At 46.5% G+C, this 20,973-nt stretch overlaps 1 protein-coding gene across 1 annotated transcript in view; it reads right to left on the bottom strand.

Annotated features, from left to right (window-relative positions):
- LOC306866843 (N-acetyl-beta-glucosaminyl-glycoprotein 4-beta-N-acetylgalactosaminyltransferase 1-like) overlaps positions 1-20,973 on the bottom strand; it is a gene marked incomplete at both ends in the record, with an annotated part of 122,444 nt that overhangs the window by 46,651 nt on the left and 54,820 nt on the right. The window contains 2 exons of the mRNA XM_079412230.1: positions 914-1,004; positions 1,353-1,448. Of these exons, the coding sequence (XP_079268356.1) occupies positions 914-1,004; positions 1,353-1,448 (187 nt within the window). The remainder of the gene's footprint in view (positions 1-913; positions 1,005-1,352; positions 1,449-20,973) is intronic.

The following is a 20,973-nucleotide window of genomic DNA, read 5'->3' as shown; positions in this document are numbered from 1 at the left end:
TGAACATAAAGAAACCAATGTGCATGTATTGTATGTGTGTGAAGGTACAGCACAAAAGTTTGAAAACCTGGAATTGTGCACAAATCACTTCTAATGTGATCATATTAATAACTTTTATTAATACACAACATATTTTTATTACATTAAAAATTAACTGATAAGTATCGAGAAAAAACTCTCTATAGCATTCAGTAATGCCTGTGTTCATGAAGCATGGAACAGAAATGGTGTTTATAGTAGGTTAGAAGAAAATATGCTGTAAAATATGGACAGATGACTAAACACTTTAAATAAATGTACACGGTATATTTGGAGAAAACGAAACACTGCAGTCCAATATAAAAAACAATCAGCTGTGAAACAGGCTCGAGGCAATGTAAGGATTTGGATCTGCTATACTGTCTAAAGACCTGAATGGCTTGAGATCCCAGAGGGACCAATGCAGTCCAAGTTGTATCATAAAATGCTACAGCTGAATATCAAGCCATCTGTTTATGATCCTAAACTTATAACAAGCTGAATCACGTAGCATGACACTGATGCAAAAATTAGAAAATCAATCACATGGTGCTTTGATGTTTTAGAATGACAGTTTTATATTCAATCCATCTATTTTAAAAGGATGTTCTTGCTATCTCAAGTCAATAGTCAATTTTGTTTCCTATTTTTTCACACTATATGACTGGTTTAGCTACTGAGCCTGGACATGAATGCACAGCAATAGCATAAAATATTGTCAATTTTATTAGGCACTAGAAATTAAATGAGCATGTGTTTGATTGTAATTATATGATGAGAGCAAATCCATGATGTTTCAAAGTTTTATAAATAACTTTGTACAAAATTTTTGTGCAACAGTAAACCCTGATGAAATCCCTGTAATGTAACAAAAACATTGATGAAATACACTAACCATCTTTGTAAGGATGAATAAATCCAAAGACTCTAAGGCCATAATTCTTCCATTTTGGAGCCACTGCAATTTTCTTCACCGTGGTCCTGGTCTGTTGGGAAAAATTAAATATAAAAGGATTTGTAGGCCTATTCACTCTTAAACCCAAGGCACTAACACTAATTCACAGAATCACACCTCAAAATGGCTTCTAAGAAGAATAAACAGGCAGCTCCAAAATACTGTTTTAGTGATATTGCAAAGCTGAAAATAACAGATATTAGTTCTGTCTGCAACACATCCTGCCCCTCGCAAATATTAGGCTAACATCTGGGATTTGTTAATGAAAATATTGAAAATTAGATACTGCCCAGAGTATCCAGAATATATTTCATAAGTCAAACAAGCAGGTTAATCTTAATTGTTCTATCAAACTCTTTCTTCCAGTGTCTGGTCTTACATGTGGGTAGAGAGGAAAATGAAGATTCTTCCTGAGCTGGGAGATAGATGAGCCACACCAGTCTTCAAACACATGCAGATTGGCCTGACCTTTATACTGACAGAGAACAAAAAGAGAGAGAATCATCCTTTTCTGCACGTGTAACCAGAATTAATGTGAAGGATATAGTCCAGAGATTTTAAAATTAAAAATAAAATAAACTATATTATGAACTACAATGTAAACTACAATGCAAAGAAATGATTGTGATTTTATCAGTTAACGTGCTACAGTAAAAACCTGTTTATTGGTTAACAGTAAGTATCCATATATGGTAAATAACTGTAATAGGTCTAACCTTAATGTAAAATAGGGGGTTTTGGAAGTGAAAAAGAAAAAGTCATTGTATAATTTACAGTGAAAAAACTAAAAATTGACATTCCCAGAATTCCCTGCATGACACTTCACATTTTCGTAAATAAAAATAACTATGTTTCTTAGTTTTTTCAGTAACACTTTATTTTAAGGACTATTTCTCATTATTACCACTTTGAAAATGTGTTCCCTAATCTAAAGTTTTACCTTTTTTTTAAATAAATTTTGTAGGGTTAGGGTTACATCTAATGTTACAGTAGGTATACTGTAGTTGTAGCTGTAACGTAACATTAATGATACATTTCATTTGAAGGTGGGGTATGTAATTTTTCAAAAATGCTTTAGAGAACGGGGCCGAGTACCAAAACAAACTTGAACAGCACAGCATCCAGTGTTGACAGCATCACTGATTATAATGAGTTCTATAATATTTTGGTGCGCTGCTCACGTCCGGTGTAACATTGTTTTTGCTTTGTTTCACAGAACTAATCGTTGCCTGGGTTGCGTAGGCTACATATTTGTGGGGTGGAGCTATCAAAATAGGGGCAAGACCCTTTTGGGGTAGGGGCGTGTTTGTTTTTGTGATTTCAAATATCAACCTTGGCTACCAGAAATGTTTAGTATTTGTATGAATGACACATGTGTACCTTCTGTAGAATCAGCTTGTGGAAGAGCTGCTTATGATGAGCTTTGATTTACTTTCTCATCACCACCTGATTTTTGTGGTTATCAGTGTATTACAATGGTAAAAAAAACAGATATTAGTACTTCAATAGGTATAATAACAATATAGCAGTTAATGAAATGTTTTTTTTTTCTGTAAATTTAACTTAAATCTGTAAAATCTAAAATGCTGCTACCATATTTTTTACGGTAAAGTTCTGATAACCACAGCTGCCGATATTTTACTGTAAATGTTGCATTTTTTTATTTATTTTTTTACAGTGCATTAATAATAATATTTAATTTATTGTCTATCCATTACAAAGTGTTCATCCATTATTTAAACCAATGCAATTCTTTTTTGCATTTCTCTTCTGCTCTAGCTCATTTCCTTATCTAGGTTCGAATAAACCTGCATTTTTCAAAAGCATCATGAGCTGATCATAGGCAATGGTTCTACAATCAATTTCGACTTATGATGCTTTTGGGAAATGCAGCCCTGGTATTGTATACTACAAATACTTATTTGGTCAAGGAAGAATATCTGCACATTGCCCATTTGCTGTAAATGTATACTATATTTTTTGTAATTGTTTAACTATGGTATGTAGTACATGGACAAAATAACAATGACCACGGGGGAAAAAAGAAACTGTGGTCACAATTTTCATTGATGCAATTGAAAAGGGGTTCCCTTCCAGGAACGTTGAGCTGCGTCAAAACGCATATGGGAACGCCATCAGCGTAACCGACGCTCTGAATATCGTCTACAACAAGTCCAATAGAAGGGCGAGGCGTCACGGGCAGGGTGACGTCACGGCCAGGAGGTATATAAGCACGTGAGGCAGAGCCCGCGTCAGCTTTTTGTCATTCAGCAAGCGCTCTGTGTGTTGTCAGTCCATATCTGTTTTGTGAGTCTTATTTAGTGTTGTATGTCCTGAGAAAAGAAAGTAGACATCCCTAAAGCTAAGACCAAAACAGGGGGCGATCCTAGATCGCGTTTCAGATTGTGTGCTAGTCCTCTGCCTGTGTTACATTACGAGTGGGGACACACATGATCTGTGCGTGATCTACCCGAGTGCGGAGCGCGCGGTAGCGGCTCTCGAGGGAGCTGACTGCCCGCATTGTGAGAGGCACTCCGCACTCGGAGGGCTCTCTTCGAGGAGGGAGCCTTTGTGAGCTCCCCGCGTGGTGCTGGCCCAACTTTTGCCTAGGCAGAGCGGCGGCTGCACTCGTGGGACTCACAGGCTGATTTGGCGGACGAGAGTGAGACGGGAATGTCTCTATCTCCTCCCGTATCCGTCAGATCTGGCGCCCCGTCTCGCGGTTCGGAAGCGGTCTCTTCCCCCCGAGACGAGGGTTCAACGCTTCGTCTGTCTTCCTCCGAGGAGGTTGACGTGACGAGCATTGATGAGGTTTCGCTGCCTCTGTCGCCCCAATATATATAAAAGGAAAGCGAGCTCTCCACACGCTGTCGGTCCCGCTTTTTGCAAAAAAAAAAGAAAGATAGAGCGGTGGCTGCGCTCGCATATGGATCATCAGATCCAGCGCCCGCTCTCTGTGCTCGGAAGCGGTTCTCTTCCCCCAGAGAGAGGGCTCGACGCCCCGCTTGTCTTCCTACCGAGGAGGTGGATGAGAAAGACAGTGATGAGCGTTGTAAACTCCAGTGTTGCACAAGCACAAATAAAGCCAGCCCCACTCTGCCGAGGCAGAGCGGCGGCTGCGCTCGTTGGGCTCGGAGAAAAAAGGCTGATCTGGCTGGCGGGCATATAGAAGAGAAGAGGAAAAAAAAAACTATCTTCTCCCGTATCCGCCAGATCTGGTGCCCCGTCTCGCCGTTCGGAAGCGGTCTCTTCCCCCGCGAGATGAGGGCTCAACGCTTCGTCTCTCTTCCTCCGAGGAGGTTGAAGAGACGAGCAATGACGAGGTTTCGCCGCCTCTCTCGCCCCAGTGTGAGGAGCCACAAGAGCCTTCAGTTTCCCCGATCTCCACCGAGGTGTTGAGATCGCGGGTGAAATCTTTGAAGGCAGAGGGTATGCGTGCTCTCGAAATTCAGGTGGCTGCTGGGCGGGCACAGCCTCCTCCGCATACCAACTCCTTGCGCAACACGTCTTGACGGGCGAGCCCCAGGACCGCGGAGAGCGACCCCTACTGGGGTGGAGCGGCTTGCACCGCGGCCCACGGTGACCGTCTCCCCTCGGTGCCCTCCGGGGATTTGTCTGTCAACCCTGCAGTTCCAGGGCACAGCAGGTCCCAGCGAGTGTTTTTCTCAGAATTCCCCGCCGGTAGTGACTGCGGGCCTGAGAAACACGCCTCAGTTGCCAGAGACCGCGTCTCCCTCCGAAGCTCCGCAGCGAGACAGCGGTCTGGCCATTTCTCTGACACCAGAGGTCAGTTTCGAGAGCCTGATTCCCTTAGTAGATCATTGTGCAGTGAGCTGCCAAATGCGTCTCTTTGGGCCCTGCCTGGCAGGGTCTGGTTCGTTCAGAGGTCCTGACGGGCGAGCCCCAGGACTGCAGAGGACGACCCCTACTGGGGTGGAGCGGCTTACACCACGGCACACGGTGACCGTCTCCCCTCGGTGTCCTCCGGGGATTTGTCTGTCAACCCTGCAGTTCCAGGGCACAGCAGGTCCCAGCGAGTGCTTTTCTCAGAATTCCCCGTCGGTAGTGACTGCGGGCCTGAGAAACTCGCCTCAGCCGCTAGATTACGCGTCTCGTCCCGGTACGCCGCGTCGAGACAGCAGTTTGGCCGCTTCTCTAACACCAGAGGTCAGTCTCGAGTGACTGATTCCCTTAGTAGATCATCTAGCAGCCTGGCAGCAACTGCCAGAGGTGTCTCTTTGGGTCCTGCAGACAGTAGAGCGTGGTTATTCCATCCAGTTCGATGGGCCACCGCCGCTATTCAACGGGGTTTGCGTGACTACGGTCCGCCCCGAGCAGGCTCTGGTTCTGGAACAGGAAGTCGATATTTTGCTGAGGTAGGAAGCCATCGAGTGGTTCCTCCTCATGAGACTCATTCCGGCTGCTATAACCAGTACTTCATTGTTCCAAGGAAGGATGGGGGGCTGAGGCCCATACTGGTTTTGAGTTTCGGAACCTCTCAGCCAGAAAGCTGAAGTTCAAGATGCTCACAGTTAGGCAGATCGTGTTCCAAATCGGGTCCAAGGACTGATTTGTCACGACAGACCTCTAGGACGTTTGTCCCATGTACCCATCTTTCCCTCTCACAGGGAGTTCCTGAGGTTCGCTTTTGGGGGCAAAGCGTGTCAGTATCGGGTTCTTCCCTTCGGCCTAGCACTCTCACCCCGCACTTTCACCAAGTGTGTGGATGCGGCACTGGTCCCGTTGCGACTGCAGGGCATCCGCATACTCAATTTTATCGACGATTGGTTGATTCTCGCTCAATCAGAGCGGTTGGCGGTTCGACATCGAGATGTCATTCTCGCCCACATGAAAGATCTGGGGTTAAGACTAAACGCCAAGAAGAGTGTGCTTTCTCCATTTCAGAGAACCACTTATCTAGGCGTGGTGTGGGATTCGACCACGACGCAGGTGCGGTTATCCCCTGCTCGGATCGAGTCAATCCTCACGGCAGTCGAGAGAGTGCGGAAAGGCCAGCCATTCACTGACAAGCAGTTTCAGAGACTGCTCAGGCTCATGGCAGCTGCGTCCAGTGTGATTCCTTCTGGCCTGCTGTACATGAGGCCCTTACAGTGGTGGCTCAAGACCAAGGGGGTCTCCCTGAGGGGAGACTCGCTTCGCATTGTCAAGGATCACGCCATTGTATGGAGAAACCGTGCCTTAGACTTGTGGAGGAAACCTTGGTTCTTGTCCTATGGCCTGGTGCCGGGAGCTCCTTGTCGCCGTGTTTCCTTAGCGACGGACGTCTCCCTCACCGGTTGGGGTGCGGTCATGAGTGGCCACCCTGCCCGCGGTCTGTGGAGTGGTCGCCACTTGACGTGGCATATCAACCAGCTAGAGATCCTAGCTGTGTTCCGTGCGCTCAAGCACTTCCTCCCGGACCTGAGAGATCACCACGTGCTGGTCCGCACCGACAGCACGGCAGTGGTCTCTTACATCAACCACCAAGGAGGTCTGCGGTCGCGCCCCTTGTAGAAGCTGGTACACCAGACCCTTGTGTGGTCCCAGGGCCAGCTCCGATCTCTGAGAGCTGTGCACATGCCTGGGCATCTCTATGTAGGAGCAGACGTTCTGTCGAGACAGGGGCTGAGGCCCGGGGAATGAATGCTTCACCCAGGTGTGGTGAAGCAGATTTGGAAGGTTTTTGGCCAGGCACGGGTGGACCTGAATCGCAGCTCAAGAGTCAGCGTAATGTCCCCTCTGGTTTTCTCTAGTTCCTCCAGCTCCTCCGGGACTGGATACTATGGTACAGACGCGGCCGAGGCTCCGTCTATACGCCTTCCCTCCCCGATCGCTCTGCTCCCGGGAGTTCTGGCGAGAGTGCGCCGGGACGCGGTCAGTCTACTGTTAGTAGCACCGTTCTGGCCGGGCCGAGTTTGGTTCTCGGACCTGATTTCTCTCCTTGACGGCACCCCGTGGCCGGTACCGATCAGGAGAGATCTCCTCTCACAGGCCGGGGGCACCATTGTGCACCCTCGCCCGGAGCTATGGAAGCTGTGGGTTTGGCCTCTGAGCAGGCGCAACTCATAGCTTCCGGTCTATCGACTGAGGTTGCCGAGACCCTCCTTCAATCCAGAGCTCCCTCCACGAGGAAACTGTACGTTGAAGTGCGGAGACCGCCACCTTGACCCAGTCAACTGCCCAGTTAGTGCAGTTCTGGAGTTCCTGCAGGCCCGTTTCTCCGCAGGGTTAACCCACTCCACTACTAAGGTCTACGTGGCAGCTATTTGTCATACCACGCCCTAATCGGTGGCCAGTCAGTGGGCAGATACCCCCTAGTTACATGTTTCCTCCGGTGCGCGGAGGCTGAGGCCTCCTGTACGATCACGTCCCCACGTGGGAACTGGCTGCGGTTCCGAGGCTCGGTGTGAGCACCTTTGAGCATGTCGAGGAGATAACAGATAGACTCCTCACCTCCAAGACCGTCTTCTGGTTAGCCATCATTCTCTGAGGAGGGTGGTCACCTTCAGGCCCTGTCTGCGGCCCCTTCGATGTTGACTGTGTGCCCGGTTCGGCGAAAGTCTTTCTCTACCCCTGAAAAATGGGGTACGTACCGAAGGTTCTAACGGTCGTACCACAGCCGGTCGTACTCCAGGCCTCTGTCCTCCTCCCTTCGGCCAGGAGAAGCACAACCGTATATGTCCAGTGTGAGCACTGGGCACGTACATCCACAGAGCTGCTCTGTGGAGGAAGTCGGACCAACTGCTCGAGGGCCTTGGTCCGCCTAAGAGGGTAGGGCTTGGTAGTCCACTCTTAGTAAGTGATGGTGGATGCTGTCAATTTTGCTTACGAGGCCTCTGGGCTTGCCCATCCGTTGGGAGTCAGAGCGCACTCAACCAGAGGTATGGCGGCCTCCTAGAACTTTCTGGACAGGTGTACCGATCAGGGCATCTGCGACGCTGCTGGGTAGTCCACGCCCCTGACTTCGCCAGGTTACGACCTCGACATCCGAGCCACTACAGGCTCTTCTGTCCTCTGGCCTGACATCAGGCAGGGACTTGTCAGTCTGGCGGCGTTGGTATAGCGTTCCCATATGCGTTTTGACGCAGCTCGACGTTCCTGGAAGGGAACGACCTAGGTTACGTATGTAACCCAGGTTCCCTGAAGGGAACGAGAGCTGCGTCTCGAAGCCATACTTCCGGCATCCCTGCCAGCGATTGCTTCATGACATGAAGCTGACGCGGGCTCTGCCTCACGTGCTTATATACCTCCTGGCCGTGACGTCACCCCGCCCGTGACGCCTCGCCCTTCTATTGGACTTGTTGTAGACGATATTCAGGGGGCAGTCGTGGCCTAATGGATAGAGAGTTGGACTTGTAACCCGAAGGTCCTGGGTTCGAGTCTCAGGTCCGGCAGGGATTGTAGGTGGTTGGAGTGAATAACCAACACTCTCTCCACCCTCAATACCGCGACTGAGGTGAGACCCTTGAGCAAGGCACCGAACCCCTCAACTGCTCCCCGGGCGCCGCATTGATGGCTGCCCGCTGCTCCAGGTGTACCTGGATGGGTTAAATGCAGAGAACGTCCCTTTCCCCCTTCCCCTTTAAAAAAAAAAAAAAAAAAAAAAATTTGGGGGGGGGAAGTCGTGGCCTAATGGTTAGAGAGTCGGACTCGTAATCGAAAGGTTGCGGGTTCGAGTCCCCGGCCGGCAGGGATTGTAGGTGGGGGGCGCTCTCTCCACCCTCAATACCACGACTGAGGTGCCCTTGAGCAAGGCACCGAACCCCCAATTGCTCCCCGGGCGCCGCAGCATGGCTGCCCACTGCTCCGGGTGTGTGTTCACGGTGTGTGTGTGTGCATTTGTTCACTACTCACTGCTGTGTGTGTGCACTTGGATGGGTTAAACGCAGAGCACCAATTTCGAGTATGGGTCACCATACTTGACAATACGTCACGACTTTTTTACTTTACTTCAGAGCGTCGGTTAGGCTGATGGCGTTCCCATATGCGTTTTGACGCAGCTCTCGTTCCCTTCAGGGAACCTGGGTTACATACGTAACCTAGGTCGTTTTCTATCATGCAATTCAAAGTTTAATGCTACCATAAAACCATAAGCCCATAAATGGGATTTATATTAATATAGCACAGGTGGCTGAATTAACACTTGATTCAGAGGTGAGAACAGGGCCCCAGGCCTTCACACAGACCCAGATTATGCACAGGACAGCCCAACAACAAACATATCTGAAATTGGATCTGTGAATATGCCACTACCCCAAAGGCAATAAATTGGTAAAGAGCAAACTGTAAATGAACATAAATATTTCAATTTAATGTCAGTACAAGCATTTTTACAGCTCAGTAACACTTCAGGTTTTAACCAAAAGGTTGAGATTTGGCTGGTTATAATGGTCCAGTTGGTCACTTACTGGCAAATGCCATATGGGGGCACAACACTGAGAGAACGGGTCTGAGAATGCTTACGGATACCTTTCTCCAGTTATTAGAGACCTCTTTGATTTTAAAGATGTGCACGAGTTTGTTTTAATTAGCTTTTGGGGCTCTCATTCTGACGGCACCCATTCACCTCAGAGGATCCACGGTTGAGCAAGTGATGTAATGCTAATTTTCTCCAAATCTGTTCTGATGAAGAAACAAACTCATCTTTGATGGCTTGAGTAAATTTTAAGCAAATTTGAATTTTTTGTGAACTATTCCTATAACATCATTGCAATGTAAACTATGTAGTGACCTTCTATCAATAATGTATTTTTCTCCTAAGAAGGAGGGAAAATATCAGGGCTCTGAACCGGTTCAAGGAACGAAAACGAAAACCGGAAACGAACGAAATTTTGACTGGAACAGAACCGGAAACAGAAACTAAATCAAATTTTATAGTTCCGAACAGAATCGAAAAATTTGAAATGGCCATTAACCGGTTAATAACGTTATTTTATCGTTCCATTTAATATTTTAAATTTGCTGTCAACCAATCACGAATTCAAGTAGTACAGACTATACAAATGTGATGCTGACGCATCCAGCGAGTGAAATGCCCGCCCGTGCTCAGCTGTGAGCCCTAGTCGCAATGGCAATGAATTCTGCTACCATCTGTTTTAATGGAAAATCTGACAGGGTAGCACAAATCGTCAGAACACCGGCGTTAGCGTTTATCCGACGTCAGTGTAAGATGGATTCAACAGATCTTACACACCAGCGGTGCTTCGATGAAAGTAAAAGCCAATAAATTATATTTTAGTAGGCTATACGTCGAGAATATGGAAACATTTAGATTCGTGCCGAGTGAGAGAGGTAGGCATCAGTTTCACCTTTAATTTGTTTTTGGAATGACGTTTTTATAGCCTATAGGCTATCCTTAAGTTTAGAGGATTTGTTGTGGAGAGAAACGAATTACTGTGTTTATTAGGGATGTGCGGGTCTAGTCGACTAGTCGACTAAACGGTACAGCTCCTACTAGTCGACACTGAAAACAATAATGTCGATTACACGAGAGAGAAAAAAAAAACCCCAAAAACATTTTATCATTCAAATTACCATCATTTTAACGTTACATTTTAAAACATTTTAAATAAGTTAAAATAAAACTTTTGAAAAAGAATACATATCAAAATATTTAAATATTTTGAAAAGCATATCTGGGCAGAAACGTACTCGGTTACTAACGTAACCTCGGTTCCCTTAGATACGGGAACGAGTACTGCGTCGCTAGACGCTATGGGGAAAAACTCCTTTTTCTCCGAGGACTGAAGACTTTTTCAATCACGCAGTGTGACTGCACGGCCATTGGTTCGTGCAGTAATAAAAAACGAACCAATGGCTCGTCAGTGGTACTGCACGAGCCTATGGCGGCAAAGCCCGCCAGAGCCCGCCAGAAGGGGCGGGGTCATCTGGCTATATAAGCGGGCGCTTCGCCATAGGAAAACAGGCCAATTCGACTGAAGCGACGACCTGAGTCGTGCAGCTGCATGGCTTGGCATAGTACGCAGTACTCGTTCCCGTATCTAAGGGAACCGAGGTTACGTTAGTAACCGAGTACGTTCCCTGTCGATACTACACTCGTACTGCGTCGCTAGACGCTATGGGGAACAAATACAATCCCGCCATGCCATGAAGAGAAACGACAACCATAAAACTGGCCTTGAGCAGTAAGGCTCAGAGGGACCAATTATGAGCAGGAAGCATCCTGCAGGAGGCATGAGGACCGAACTCTTCAGAGGTCAGTCCAGCCTAGAAATCGTTTCAACGGTCATAAGTACAGCCTCAGCACCAGGAATGGGGCCAAGAGCGTTCTTGGAGAATCAGGCAATGCCTGAGGGGACCGCTTTAAGACAGGTGTGTGCCATCTAAGCAGAGAGAAACCTAGCCTGTAAGGCCGGGACATCCAATCTATAGAACCTGGCAAATGTGGACGGCGAGGCCCAGCCGGCCGCCGCACAAATGTCTGCCATAGGCACACCACTAGACCACGCCCAAGAAGAGGCCACGCCTCTCGTGGAATGAGCTCTCACTCCAATGGGGCTCTGGAGGCCCAGGGAGGAGTATGCTAGTGCGATAGCGTCAGCTAACCATCGAGATATTCTGTGCTTTGTGACCGGAGACCACTTGGTGCGGCCGCCAAAGCAGACAAAGAGTTGTTCCGTCTGTCTAAATGACGTGGAACGCTCGATGTACATTCTCAATGTCCTGACTGGGCAGAGAAGGTTGAGCTCTTGGTCCTCCTCAGAAGAGGGGAGCGCAGAGAGCGTAATAACCTGGGCTCTAAACGGAGTGTAGAGCGCCTTAGGGACATAGCCGTGTTTTGGTTTTAGGACGACCTTAGAGTCGTTAGGCCCAAACTCAAGACAGGCAGGGTTTACAGAGAGAGCCTGCAAGTCACCTACTCGCTTTACCGATGCTAGTGCTAGTAGCAGAGCGGTTTTAAGCGACAGTGTTTTTAAGCTTGCAGATTGCAGTGGCTCAAAAGGAGGGCCCTTAAGGGCTCTCAGGACCGTGGGCAGGTCCCATGCAGGGACTGTGAGGGGTCGGGGCGGATTGAGCCTCCGAGATCCCCTCAGAAAACGGACAACCAGGTTGTTCCGGCCCACCGACTGTCCGGCTATAGGAGCGTGAGAAGCTGCTATAGCTGCCACGTAGACTTTGAGCGTGGAAGGGGCGCAGCCCTTATCCAACAGCTCCTGTAGATATGACAATATCACTGATATGTCACATGTTGTCGGGTCTTTACCGCGGGCTTGACACCAGGCGGAGAAAACCGACCATTTAGAGGCGTAGAGGCGTCTCATGGACGGGGCTCTAGCCTGTTCAATGGTGCTCAGGACATTCTCGGGGAGATCTACAGAGTCCCATCGAGTGCCCATAGATGCAGGTCCCACAGCTTGGGCTGGGGGTGCCATCGTTCTGTTCGCCTGGGAGAGGAGGTCTCGCCTCAGGGGAATAGGCCACGGAGCCGCTATTAGCAGCTGCGATAACTCCGGGATCCAAAGCTGGTTCTTCCAGAGTGGGGCCAATAGAAGCACCTTGTGCTTGCATTCCCTGATCCGCCTGATTACCTGAGGAATCAGAGCGATCGGGGGAAAAACGTAAAGAAGGAGGTTGGGCCATTCGTGGGCCAACGCGTCCTCGCTCTTCGAAAAATAAATCTGGCAGTGAGAGTTGTCTTTGGAGGCGAAGAGGTCGATCTCTGCCCTGCCAAAGATTCACCAGATTTCTTGAACCGTCTGTGGGTGGAGCATCCACTCCTCTGAGGGGACATTGTTCCGAGAGAGCATGTCTGCTCCTTGGTTCAGAATGCCGGGCACATGAGTTGCTCTCAGTGAACGCAAGTTGAGATGTGTCCATAGTAAGAGGCGCTCTGCCATCTCGAAAAGGCGTTTCGAGGTGAGCCCACCCTGGCGATTTATGTACGACACCACCGTCATGCTGTCCGAGCGGACTAGCACGTGGTGACCTTTCAGGACTGGCAGGAAGAACTGAAGAGCTCGACATACTGCTTCCATTTCGAGGCAGTTGATGTGCATTTGTCCTTCTGCGTTCGTCCAGGAGCCGAAGGTCGGTTTGCCGTTGCACAGAGCTCCCCAACCTGTGTAGGAAGCATCTGTTGTAACAACCCTCCTTCTGTAAACCAAACCCATTGTCACGCCTTGTTCGAACCATCATAGGTTCCTCCAAGGGACCAGGGCTGATACGCAGGCCCGGTTCACCCTGACACGAATGCGTCCATGACGCCACGCATGAGGCGGAATTAGAGGTTTCAGCCAGTACTGAAGGGGTCTCATCTTGATAAGGCCCAACCGAAGAACTGGCGATGCGGAGGCCATGAGGCCCAGCATTCTTTGAAACGATTTGAGTGGGTAGGAGGCTCCAATCTTGAAGGAAGCCGTGAGCTGCCGTATGGCCAGAACGCGATCTGGCGCGACTTTCGCCTTCATGCGGGCGGAGTTGAAAACTGTCCCCAGGAACGAAGTTCGTTGGCTGGGGGACAGGGAGCTCTTGGCTAAATTGATCCTGAGTCCCAAGTTCTCCAATGAGGAGGAGGGACCTGTGTGCTACCAGCTCTGCCTCTGACTGTGCCAGAATGAGCCAGTCGTCGAGGTAATTCAGGACATGGATTCCCATCTGTCTCAGAGGGGAGAGAGCCGTGTCTATGCACTTCGTAAAAGTGCGGGGAGCTAGAGCCAGCCCGAAGGGCAGGACCGTGTATTGATAAGCCACACCCTCGAAGGCGAATTTCAAGAATCGTCTGTGATGGGGGGCTATCTGGATGTGAAAATAAGCGTCTTTCAGATCCATCAAAAAGAACCAGTCCTCTGGGCGAATTTGCGAGAGTGTAGTAGTGATCTGTATAAATGGATTGTGCCACTCAGTGCGATGAGGAGCGCTGATCCTAGCGTGTTTAACACACTCCGGCAGATTAAAGTGAGCACACGAGATAAACTGACGTGCAATCACTCAAGCCTGATCGCTCCGCTCCGCGAGTTAAGTGTTCCTTCCTCCGAGGTGTCTGGGAGAAGAGGAACATGAAAGCGGGGAAGGCAGTGGCGCCTTATAGTGAGCGAATCAGGGGCGGCTTTCGACGAAAGCAGTCTGTTTGTGAGGGAGCAGCTTTAGCGACTCACACGCACACACAAAGCTGTCAAAGATAGCTTTCTACTCCGGTCCGCCCAAGAGGATATAGCCGCTCATGTAACGAGGGGCGGTGATTCTCACGTGTAATAACACTGGCGGATCAGAGCGCTGCGGTAAGAGTGAGCACGCGGGCTCTTGAGCCGGCGTGGGATCACTCAAAACCGGTTATTTAGCCCCGTGGCCCTATCGTTTCATTCTCCGAGCTTGCTGAGAGAGAGGAAACGGAAGAGCGGAGCTGCCTTGCTAGAAGGCCAGCGAGTGGAGAAGAGCGAGACTCATACTCGACTGAGCATTCCGTCTCAATGAACGCGCAGTCTGTGTGGGCGTTGCCCACAGAGGCGAAGCGCTCACTGCCCTTCTGCATCGTGCAGAATTCCCTGCACGAGCCACACTCGCAGTGCGACATTTGCAACAACGTCGCTTGAAATTTGCTCTTTCAGAGAAATTTGATTTTAGACTCACCGGATGGCCGCAGGGGACGAGGCTGGCATCTGCACAGGTCGCTGGAGCGGCTCGAAGAGCAGGCAGAGCAGCGAGAGGGTGCAGAGTAAAAGGCAGCTTCTATCCGCAGCTAGGCGTTTCTACGGCGAGCGTCTTCCAGTCTCGAGTGTCAGCGAAGGGATGATCGTCGTCGCTGAAGGAGAATTGATCTGTTTTCCTATGGCGAAGCGCCCGCTTATATAGCCAGATGACCCCGCCCCTTCTGGCGGGCTCTGGCGGGCTTTGCCGCCATAGGCTCGTGCAGTACCACTGACGAGCCATTGGTTCGTTTTTTATTACTGCACGAACCAATGGCCGTGCAGTCACACTGCGTGATTGAAAAAGTCTTCAGTCCTCGGAGAAAAAGGAGTTTTTCCCCATAGCGTCTAGCGACGCAGTACAAGTGTAGTATCGACAGGGAACTACATTTTTACCTCAGACCTCTCATACCTTGTCTTCACGTCAGTTGCGGCAAGCTTAGAATGACCACAAGAAAGACCTATGCGTTAGCTTGGAGGCTAGCCAAAGCCAGCAATGTCAATCTTTCATACGTCGCTGCGGTCACTCAAAACTGCTGAGCGAGTTTGTTTTTTTTTTTGTTTTTTTCAAGTGCAGAATCTCCTAGTCCAGTCTTTCGCCAGACCACGTTAACAAATGTGCATGGAGTAAGTAAAACTAGCATTCTTTTGTTTTTAGACAATATAGCCAACATGAAGTAAATTTTTTAAAGCCATTTTAATGCTATTCCTTGATAAACGTTCCTATTTTTTTTTTACTTTTGTTTTTATATGTTGGCTAACTTTATATGAAAATGAAGAATTCTGTCAGTCTATTGATTGATTTTCCATTTCTGCATTGCTCCAGCCGATCTGAATAAATAAGCTATGCACCGGTTTATGTTGAGTGTTAGAGCCCTGCAAAATTATTTTTATATTGTAGACATCTATCGATTAGTGATGAAAAAAAAAATCACCGCGCTGGTGGAAACAACAGGAGACCACACGACTGAGAGGAGCTCGATGGTGTTTAGTGTCCCGCAGCAGCAGCAGGTGACTTCAGCGCAGCGGAATTTCTGCATTCAAATGCACGCAATAGGCTAAAGCTTGCTGCAAAACCCCAGCAAACATAACCATGAATGTGTCTGCGGGAAATAGTAAGGAGATATTTGAACTATTTACTAATAAACTAATGTTTTCTGAGTCCGTGTGCAAGGATGAAGTTGCTGATCCTGACTCACCGTCTCCTATAGACGCGCCTTTAGAGAGAAATGCATCTTTATTGATTATGATTAAGATTATAATAAAAGAGTTTTTGTTTTCAATTTTTTATTTCGTTAAGTGATAATTTAAAGCTTTCTATAGATATATTTATCATGTCTGTGAGGCATGTATTCGCTCAGCTTCGGTTCATTTTTATGAAGCGTTCCTGTTCAAGACGAGACGGCAGAAAGCACATCATGTTTGTTTTCTTTGTTTTATAAAAGAACTACCTTTTGTTGGTATTGTGAGTGCGCACAAATACAAGTAGACACTTTACAGGTCGGAATGATGTATTATTCTTACCTTTATCAAACAAACAAACAAACAAACAAACAAAAAATGACGGTCGCACAAACTTACATATAGGCTAGCGCACATTATTATTATAGCAGGTTTAACGTTTAAACATTGTTATATACTTGAACTGTTTTAGTATATCTATAGATTTTATTTTAGGCAAGTCGATAATATGAGAAGGCTAAATTTATCAAACATAGGCTATGATCAGCTCATACCGCTGGCCGCTTGGACGTTACTTTAAAAAAAAAAAACGTATAGGCTATTTAATGAACAAAAATGCTCCCAACGTTTTTCTAAATTAACTTAATAAAAAAACAAAACGAAATATATTAATTTTGCCATTACACACAAAACGGAACTATTTTAATAGCCGAAACAGTAGTATAAACTGTTTTAGGAGAAGGGGGAAAAAAAGGGCTCGGGTCGGAAATTCTGATAAGCTGTCGGACGTGGGCCGGGCCTAGCCTGACCGTCTCGGCCAGGGCAGGGCTAGGGCCTAAATTTGAGGGCCGTGCAGGGCTCTGTTGAGTGTATGCTCTTTATTTTTTTCTGTTTAACGACCGCCTAATATTAAATGATGATAACGCGAGGCAAGCATAATCATGACCTATTTTTAGCAGAATTAATTGAGGGATTTGACAGTGTGATTCAAAGATTTAAATATTTCAAGTGTAGGCTGTTATATAGACACACGCACTTTTTTTTGCCATTTTTGGGGGGTTTCTAGCTTTTAGACTAGTCGACTAGTCGGATACAAAACTTCCGTTTAAACGACAGTCAAATTAGTCGTAGCGCACATAGTGTTTATAATGTTTGTAAACATTTTTGATTTACCGGCATTTTAGCCTACATCATTTCTGAATAATAGGCTAATAAAATGCAGGCTTAGCCTTTGTTTTTTTTTCCCTCAAAACATTTTATACAAGTAGCATTTTTTTGTTTTTTTTTACAATTTGCAGCAAACATCTTTAAAAAATTCTTTAATGTCTTTAAAGCATTAATAGATTTTTTTATTTTGTTTAGTAGCCTACATTTAGAAATGTAAAAATCTAGAAAAGATAATGCTGTATAGCCTATTAGCGCAGCGGGTTAAGATACCATCTCTTTCTGTATTTTTTTTTTATTTATTTTTCTTTTTGTGTAAAGAAAACACAGTACTTTATTATTATTATTATTATAGACAAAGACAATTTTAAAAATAACGGTATTAACCGTTATTTTTTCTACTCAAACCGGTTTCGGAACGGTAATAATACAGAGGAACGCAGGAAAGGAAACGTTAAAATATCGATTCTGCTCGGAATGAAGCGATTGACATTTTTTTTCGTTTTCAAGCCCTGGAAAATATAATTATCATGTTTTAAACCGATAAGCTGGATGCAGCACAACGCTCACAGAGTTTTCAGAGTGATTAAATGTCTATTGGATACGCAGCAATGCTTTCAGAAAACACAAATTGTCACAAATAGGAAAATTGGGCAATGCATTTCCAGCTACTCCATGCTCACGATTTAATGAAGAATTTATGAGTTGGTGTAGCAGAAGTGGGATTTAGCAGGAAATGTGTAAGCCTGTGCAAATCTTTATGTAGCAAATTCTCCACCACCCTTTATCTTTCTGTAATGCTCCTGGTGGTGGCGGTGACAGAGACAGGCATTACTCATCATGCAGGTGAGCTCACATTAGATTGCTCTTGCCCCTTCTGTCAGTTGTTTAGGTCTCTCGCTGCACAGCTACGTTTAAATTTAGCCTCTATAATTGCAGCTGGTGTGAATGGTGGGACTGGCATCCCACCCACTCAGAGTGGGTGGACAGGACACCACAGAATCTAGGGGACAGTTACAGCTGTCACAGGCACACTGGGCTGCCATTGCCATGGCACATTCGCACATGGCAAGAGTTCAGTCGAGGGAGAAGAGAGAGTATAATGCGGTCACAGGTGGTACGGTGGATTTAGCTCTGGGCACAAGTGTACTATTTAAATTTTCACATGCTCCGAATAGATGAATAACTGTCACCCTTGTTTGTTTTGGGGGAAACAAGGAGAATGTGACAGCCTCTATATAAAAATGTGCAGTGTAATATAAATGCACTATAAATAATGAAAAAATGGGATTTGCTACCATACTCCTCTGGTATGATAAAAATATCTAAATAGTCCCATTGTGTATCAGTAATAGACTTGTCTGTACTTGTTAGAATAAGGTGTGCTATAAATACCTGTGAATCTTGTGTTATCAGTCAACATTAATAGCATTCATCTTCCCTTTATCTCTGAATTTTAAGTAACTCTAAAATACATTCTGCGGTGCATGATAAGAGCCACCTTATGCTGCAGCGTATGGAGTGTGAAAGAATGGCCTGAGATCTTTTGTCAGAGTCATCTTGTTGCGCTTCCCAGCCTGGTTATTCATACTGGCCATATAATGACATTCAATAACACAGAGAGGGAAGCACATAAATCATCGGATAAAAACAGAGGTTATCTCTCCACTGGGGTATTTTTTTTCCTTTGTTGTGAATCATCCTGGATAAGTATCTGACAAACAATCGACACATTTCCAATGAGACTGGAGAATAGGACAACACAAGGACTCCTATGTGAGCCGTTTGCTATTTCTGGCATTTGGTGCTCCCTAAATCACATGCCTCTTAAGAGCTTCCGTGCTCCCGTTGCTTCCTGGAGGGTTCGCCTGTACCTGACACTTCAGCGCCGAACGAGGAGCTCATCTGTCACAGGGCCCAGAGGAAGGGAGCCTCGGGGCAGCGTGTGGTCAGGGACCCTCTTTGATCATTGTCTTTTCATTATCACACAGTGTCGTGTCTCCTAGCCTACTACGGCAACGAGGTAGGGAGAGAGGAGATAAGGATTGTTGGCTTATCGATCGGTGATACTACAGTGGAGTCAGGTTCGATGTTTTCACAGTATTTAGAAGAGAGCTTCACAGCAGCTGGCTACAATATTGAAACTCCTTCATTAACAGCATATAAAAATGTTGCTTAAAGGAGCAGTTCACCCAAAAATGAAAATTCATTAATTACTCACCCTCATGTTGTTCCAAACCCGCAAGACCTTCATTCGTCTTCAGAACAGAAGCAGTACAAACACAACTACCTCGTTCAAGGGCCAGGAAGGGTAAGGACATTGTTAAAATAGTCCATGTGACATCAGTGGTTCAGCCTTAATTTTAAGAAGCTACGAGAATACTTTTTGTGTGCAAAGAAAACAAAAATAACGACTTTATTTAAAGGGGTAATCGGATGCACATTTTCCACAAGTTGATATGATTCTTTAGGGTCTTAATAAAAAGTCTATAACATACTTTGGTTAGAATGTCTCAATAGTAGTGTAAAACAACACCCTTTTTACCTTGCCAAAAACACCTCTTTTCAGAGCAAGCTGTTTCCTTGCATACCATTTTAAATGCAAATGAGCTCTGCTCACCTCACCACTCTCTTCCAAGCCGCTCTCTGAGAGATGGTAAACTTTATCTGCATTCATCGTTAAACTTACTAATTAGCAATTTATTAGGAAAGGCAATTTGCAAAGATTCATAAAAAAACCTTATACTCACTTCTTCTCTAGGTGAGGCTGGATCACGAATGATTCGAATGATTCTTCAGCGGCTCAGATGTTGGGTGTAAATGACGACTGCTATGTTCATATTACATCCAACAAAACACCTCAATCGCTTAGGAGTCATTCTTGTCTACATCTGCTCCGGCGTTGAAACAATGGCGAACTGATGACAGCTCACTCAGGGTGGGTCTAAGGTAAGACGCCAGTCCAGTCTGTGCTGAAAGTCCAGTCTCATAACTTCATAAACTTAAGGTTGGACCACTGATGACATAAGGACTATTTTAACAATGCCCTTACTACCTTTCTGGACCTTGAATGAGTCAGTTGCGTTGCTGTATATGGAGGGTCAGAAAGCTCTCAGATTTAATCAAAAATATTCATTTGTGTTCTGAAGATGAAGATGAGCATTTTCAAAAATTTTAATAAGTAAAAATTTGATGTAGGGCCTATGAAAAATAACACAGGTGAACTTAGAAATAATGAAAAATTGCATCCAGGTGAGAATTATTTATTTGCAACAATGGTGAAGTCTTTACATGTTTTACCTCCTGTTCATCTCCTACACGAGCAGGGGGATCGCTCCCTTGAGGACCACACAAGAGAGTTTCTAGATCTGGTGCCTTTCACCCACTCCCCGGACCACTTGCTCTGTGTCTTTTCCATACTAGCCTGGTCAAAGGCATGTCAGCCCATGAATGGTCCTTGAAGAAGTGTGACTCGTTCACTGCCTGCCTCATTGATGAGGACAATGCCAACCCCACTCCAGCCCCAGAACCCTGCCAGCCTTCAGTCATGCACATACAGAGCAGTGTCAGTGCCTGCCATGAAAATAAAATGCCAAAGTGATCGTCGGAGGCTACGTTCATCCCAGTGCCCGAGCCCAGCATGAAGTCTGTCCAGGTGTGTGAGCATCAGGGTTCATGGTCTAGGGCATATTAGGAGTTTGTCAGTATGGATTGGAGCCCTACCCACACTCCTGACACTGGGGTGTGTGAAAGAAGTTGGGTCTCAACTAAGTTATTTTTGATGGATGATATAAGAATTCCTGGTCTATTATCTCTGCTGATCCCATACTGTTCCAAGTTGTCTCAGTCACTCCTGGTTCAGTCCAGTTCCAAGTAATTTTTGTCGCTGCTGGTTCAGTCCAGTTCCAAGGTGTCTTCCTTGTCATTGGTTCATTCCAGTTTCAAATCTCCTTCATCGTCCAGCACCAAGTCACCTTTGTTGTCCAGCAACAGGTCACCTTCATCGTCATT

Source organism: Barbus barbus, assembly GCF_936440315.1.
Source record: "Barbus barbus genome assembly, chromosome: 1".
In the NCBI taxonomy this organism is placed as follows: Eukaryota; Metazoa; Chordata; class Actinopteri; order Cypriniformes; family Cyprinidae; genus Barbus; species Barbus barbus.
Note: the sequence above shows the minus strand (reverse complement) of the source record. Positions and strands in the feature narration are given on the sequence as shown.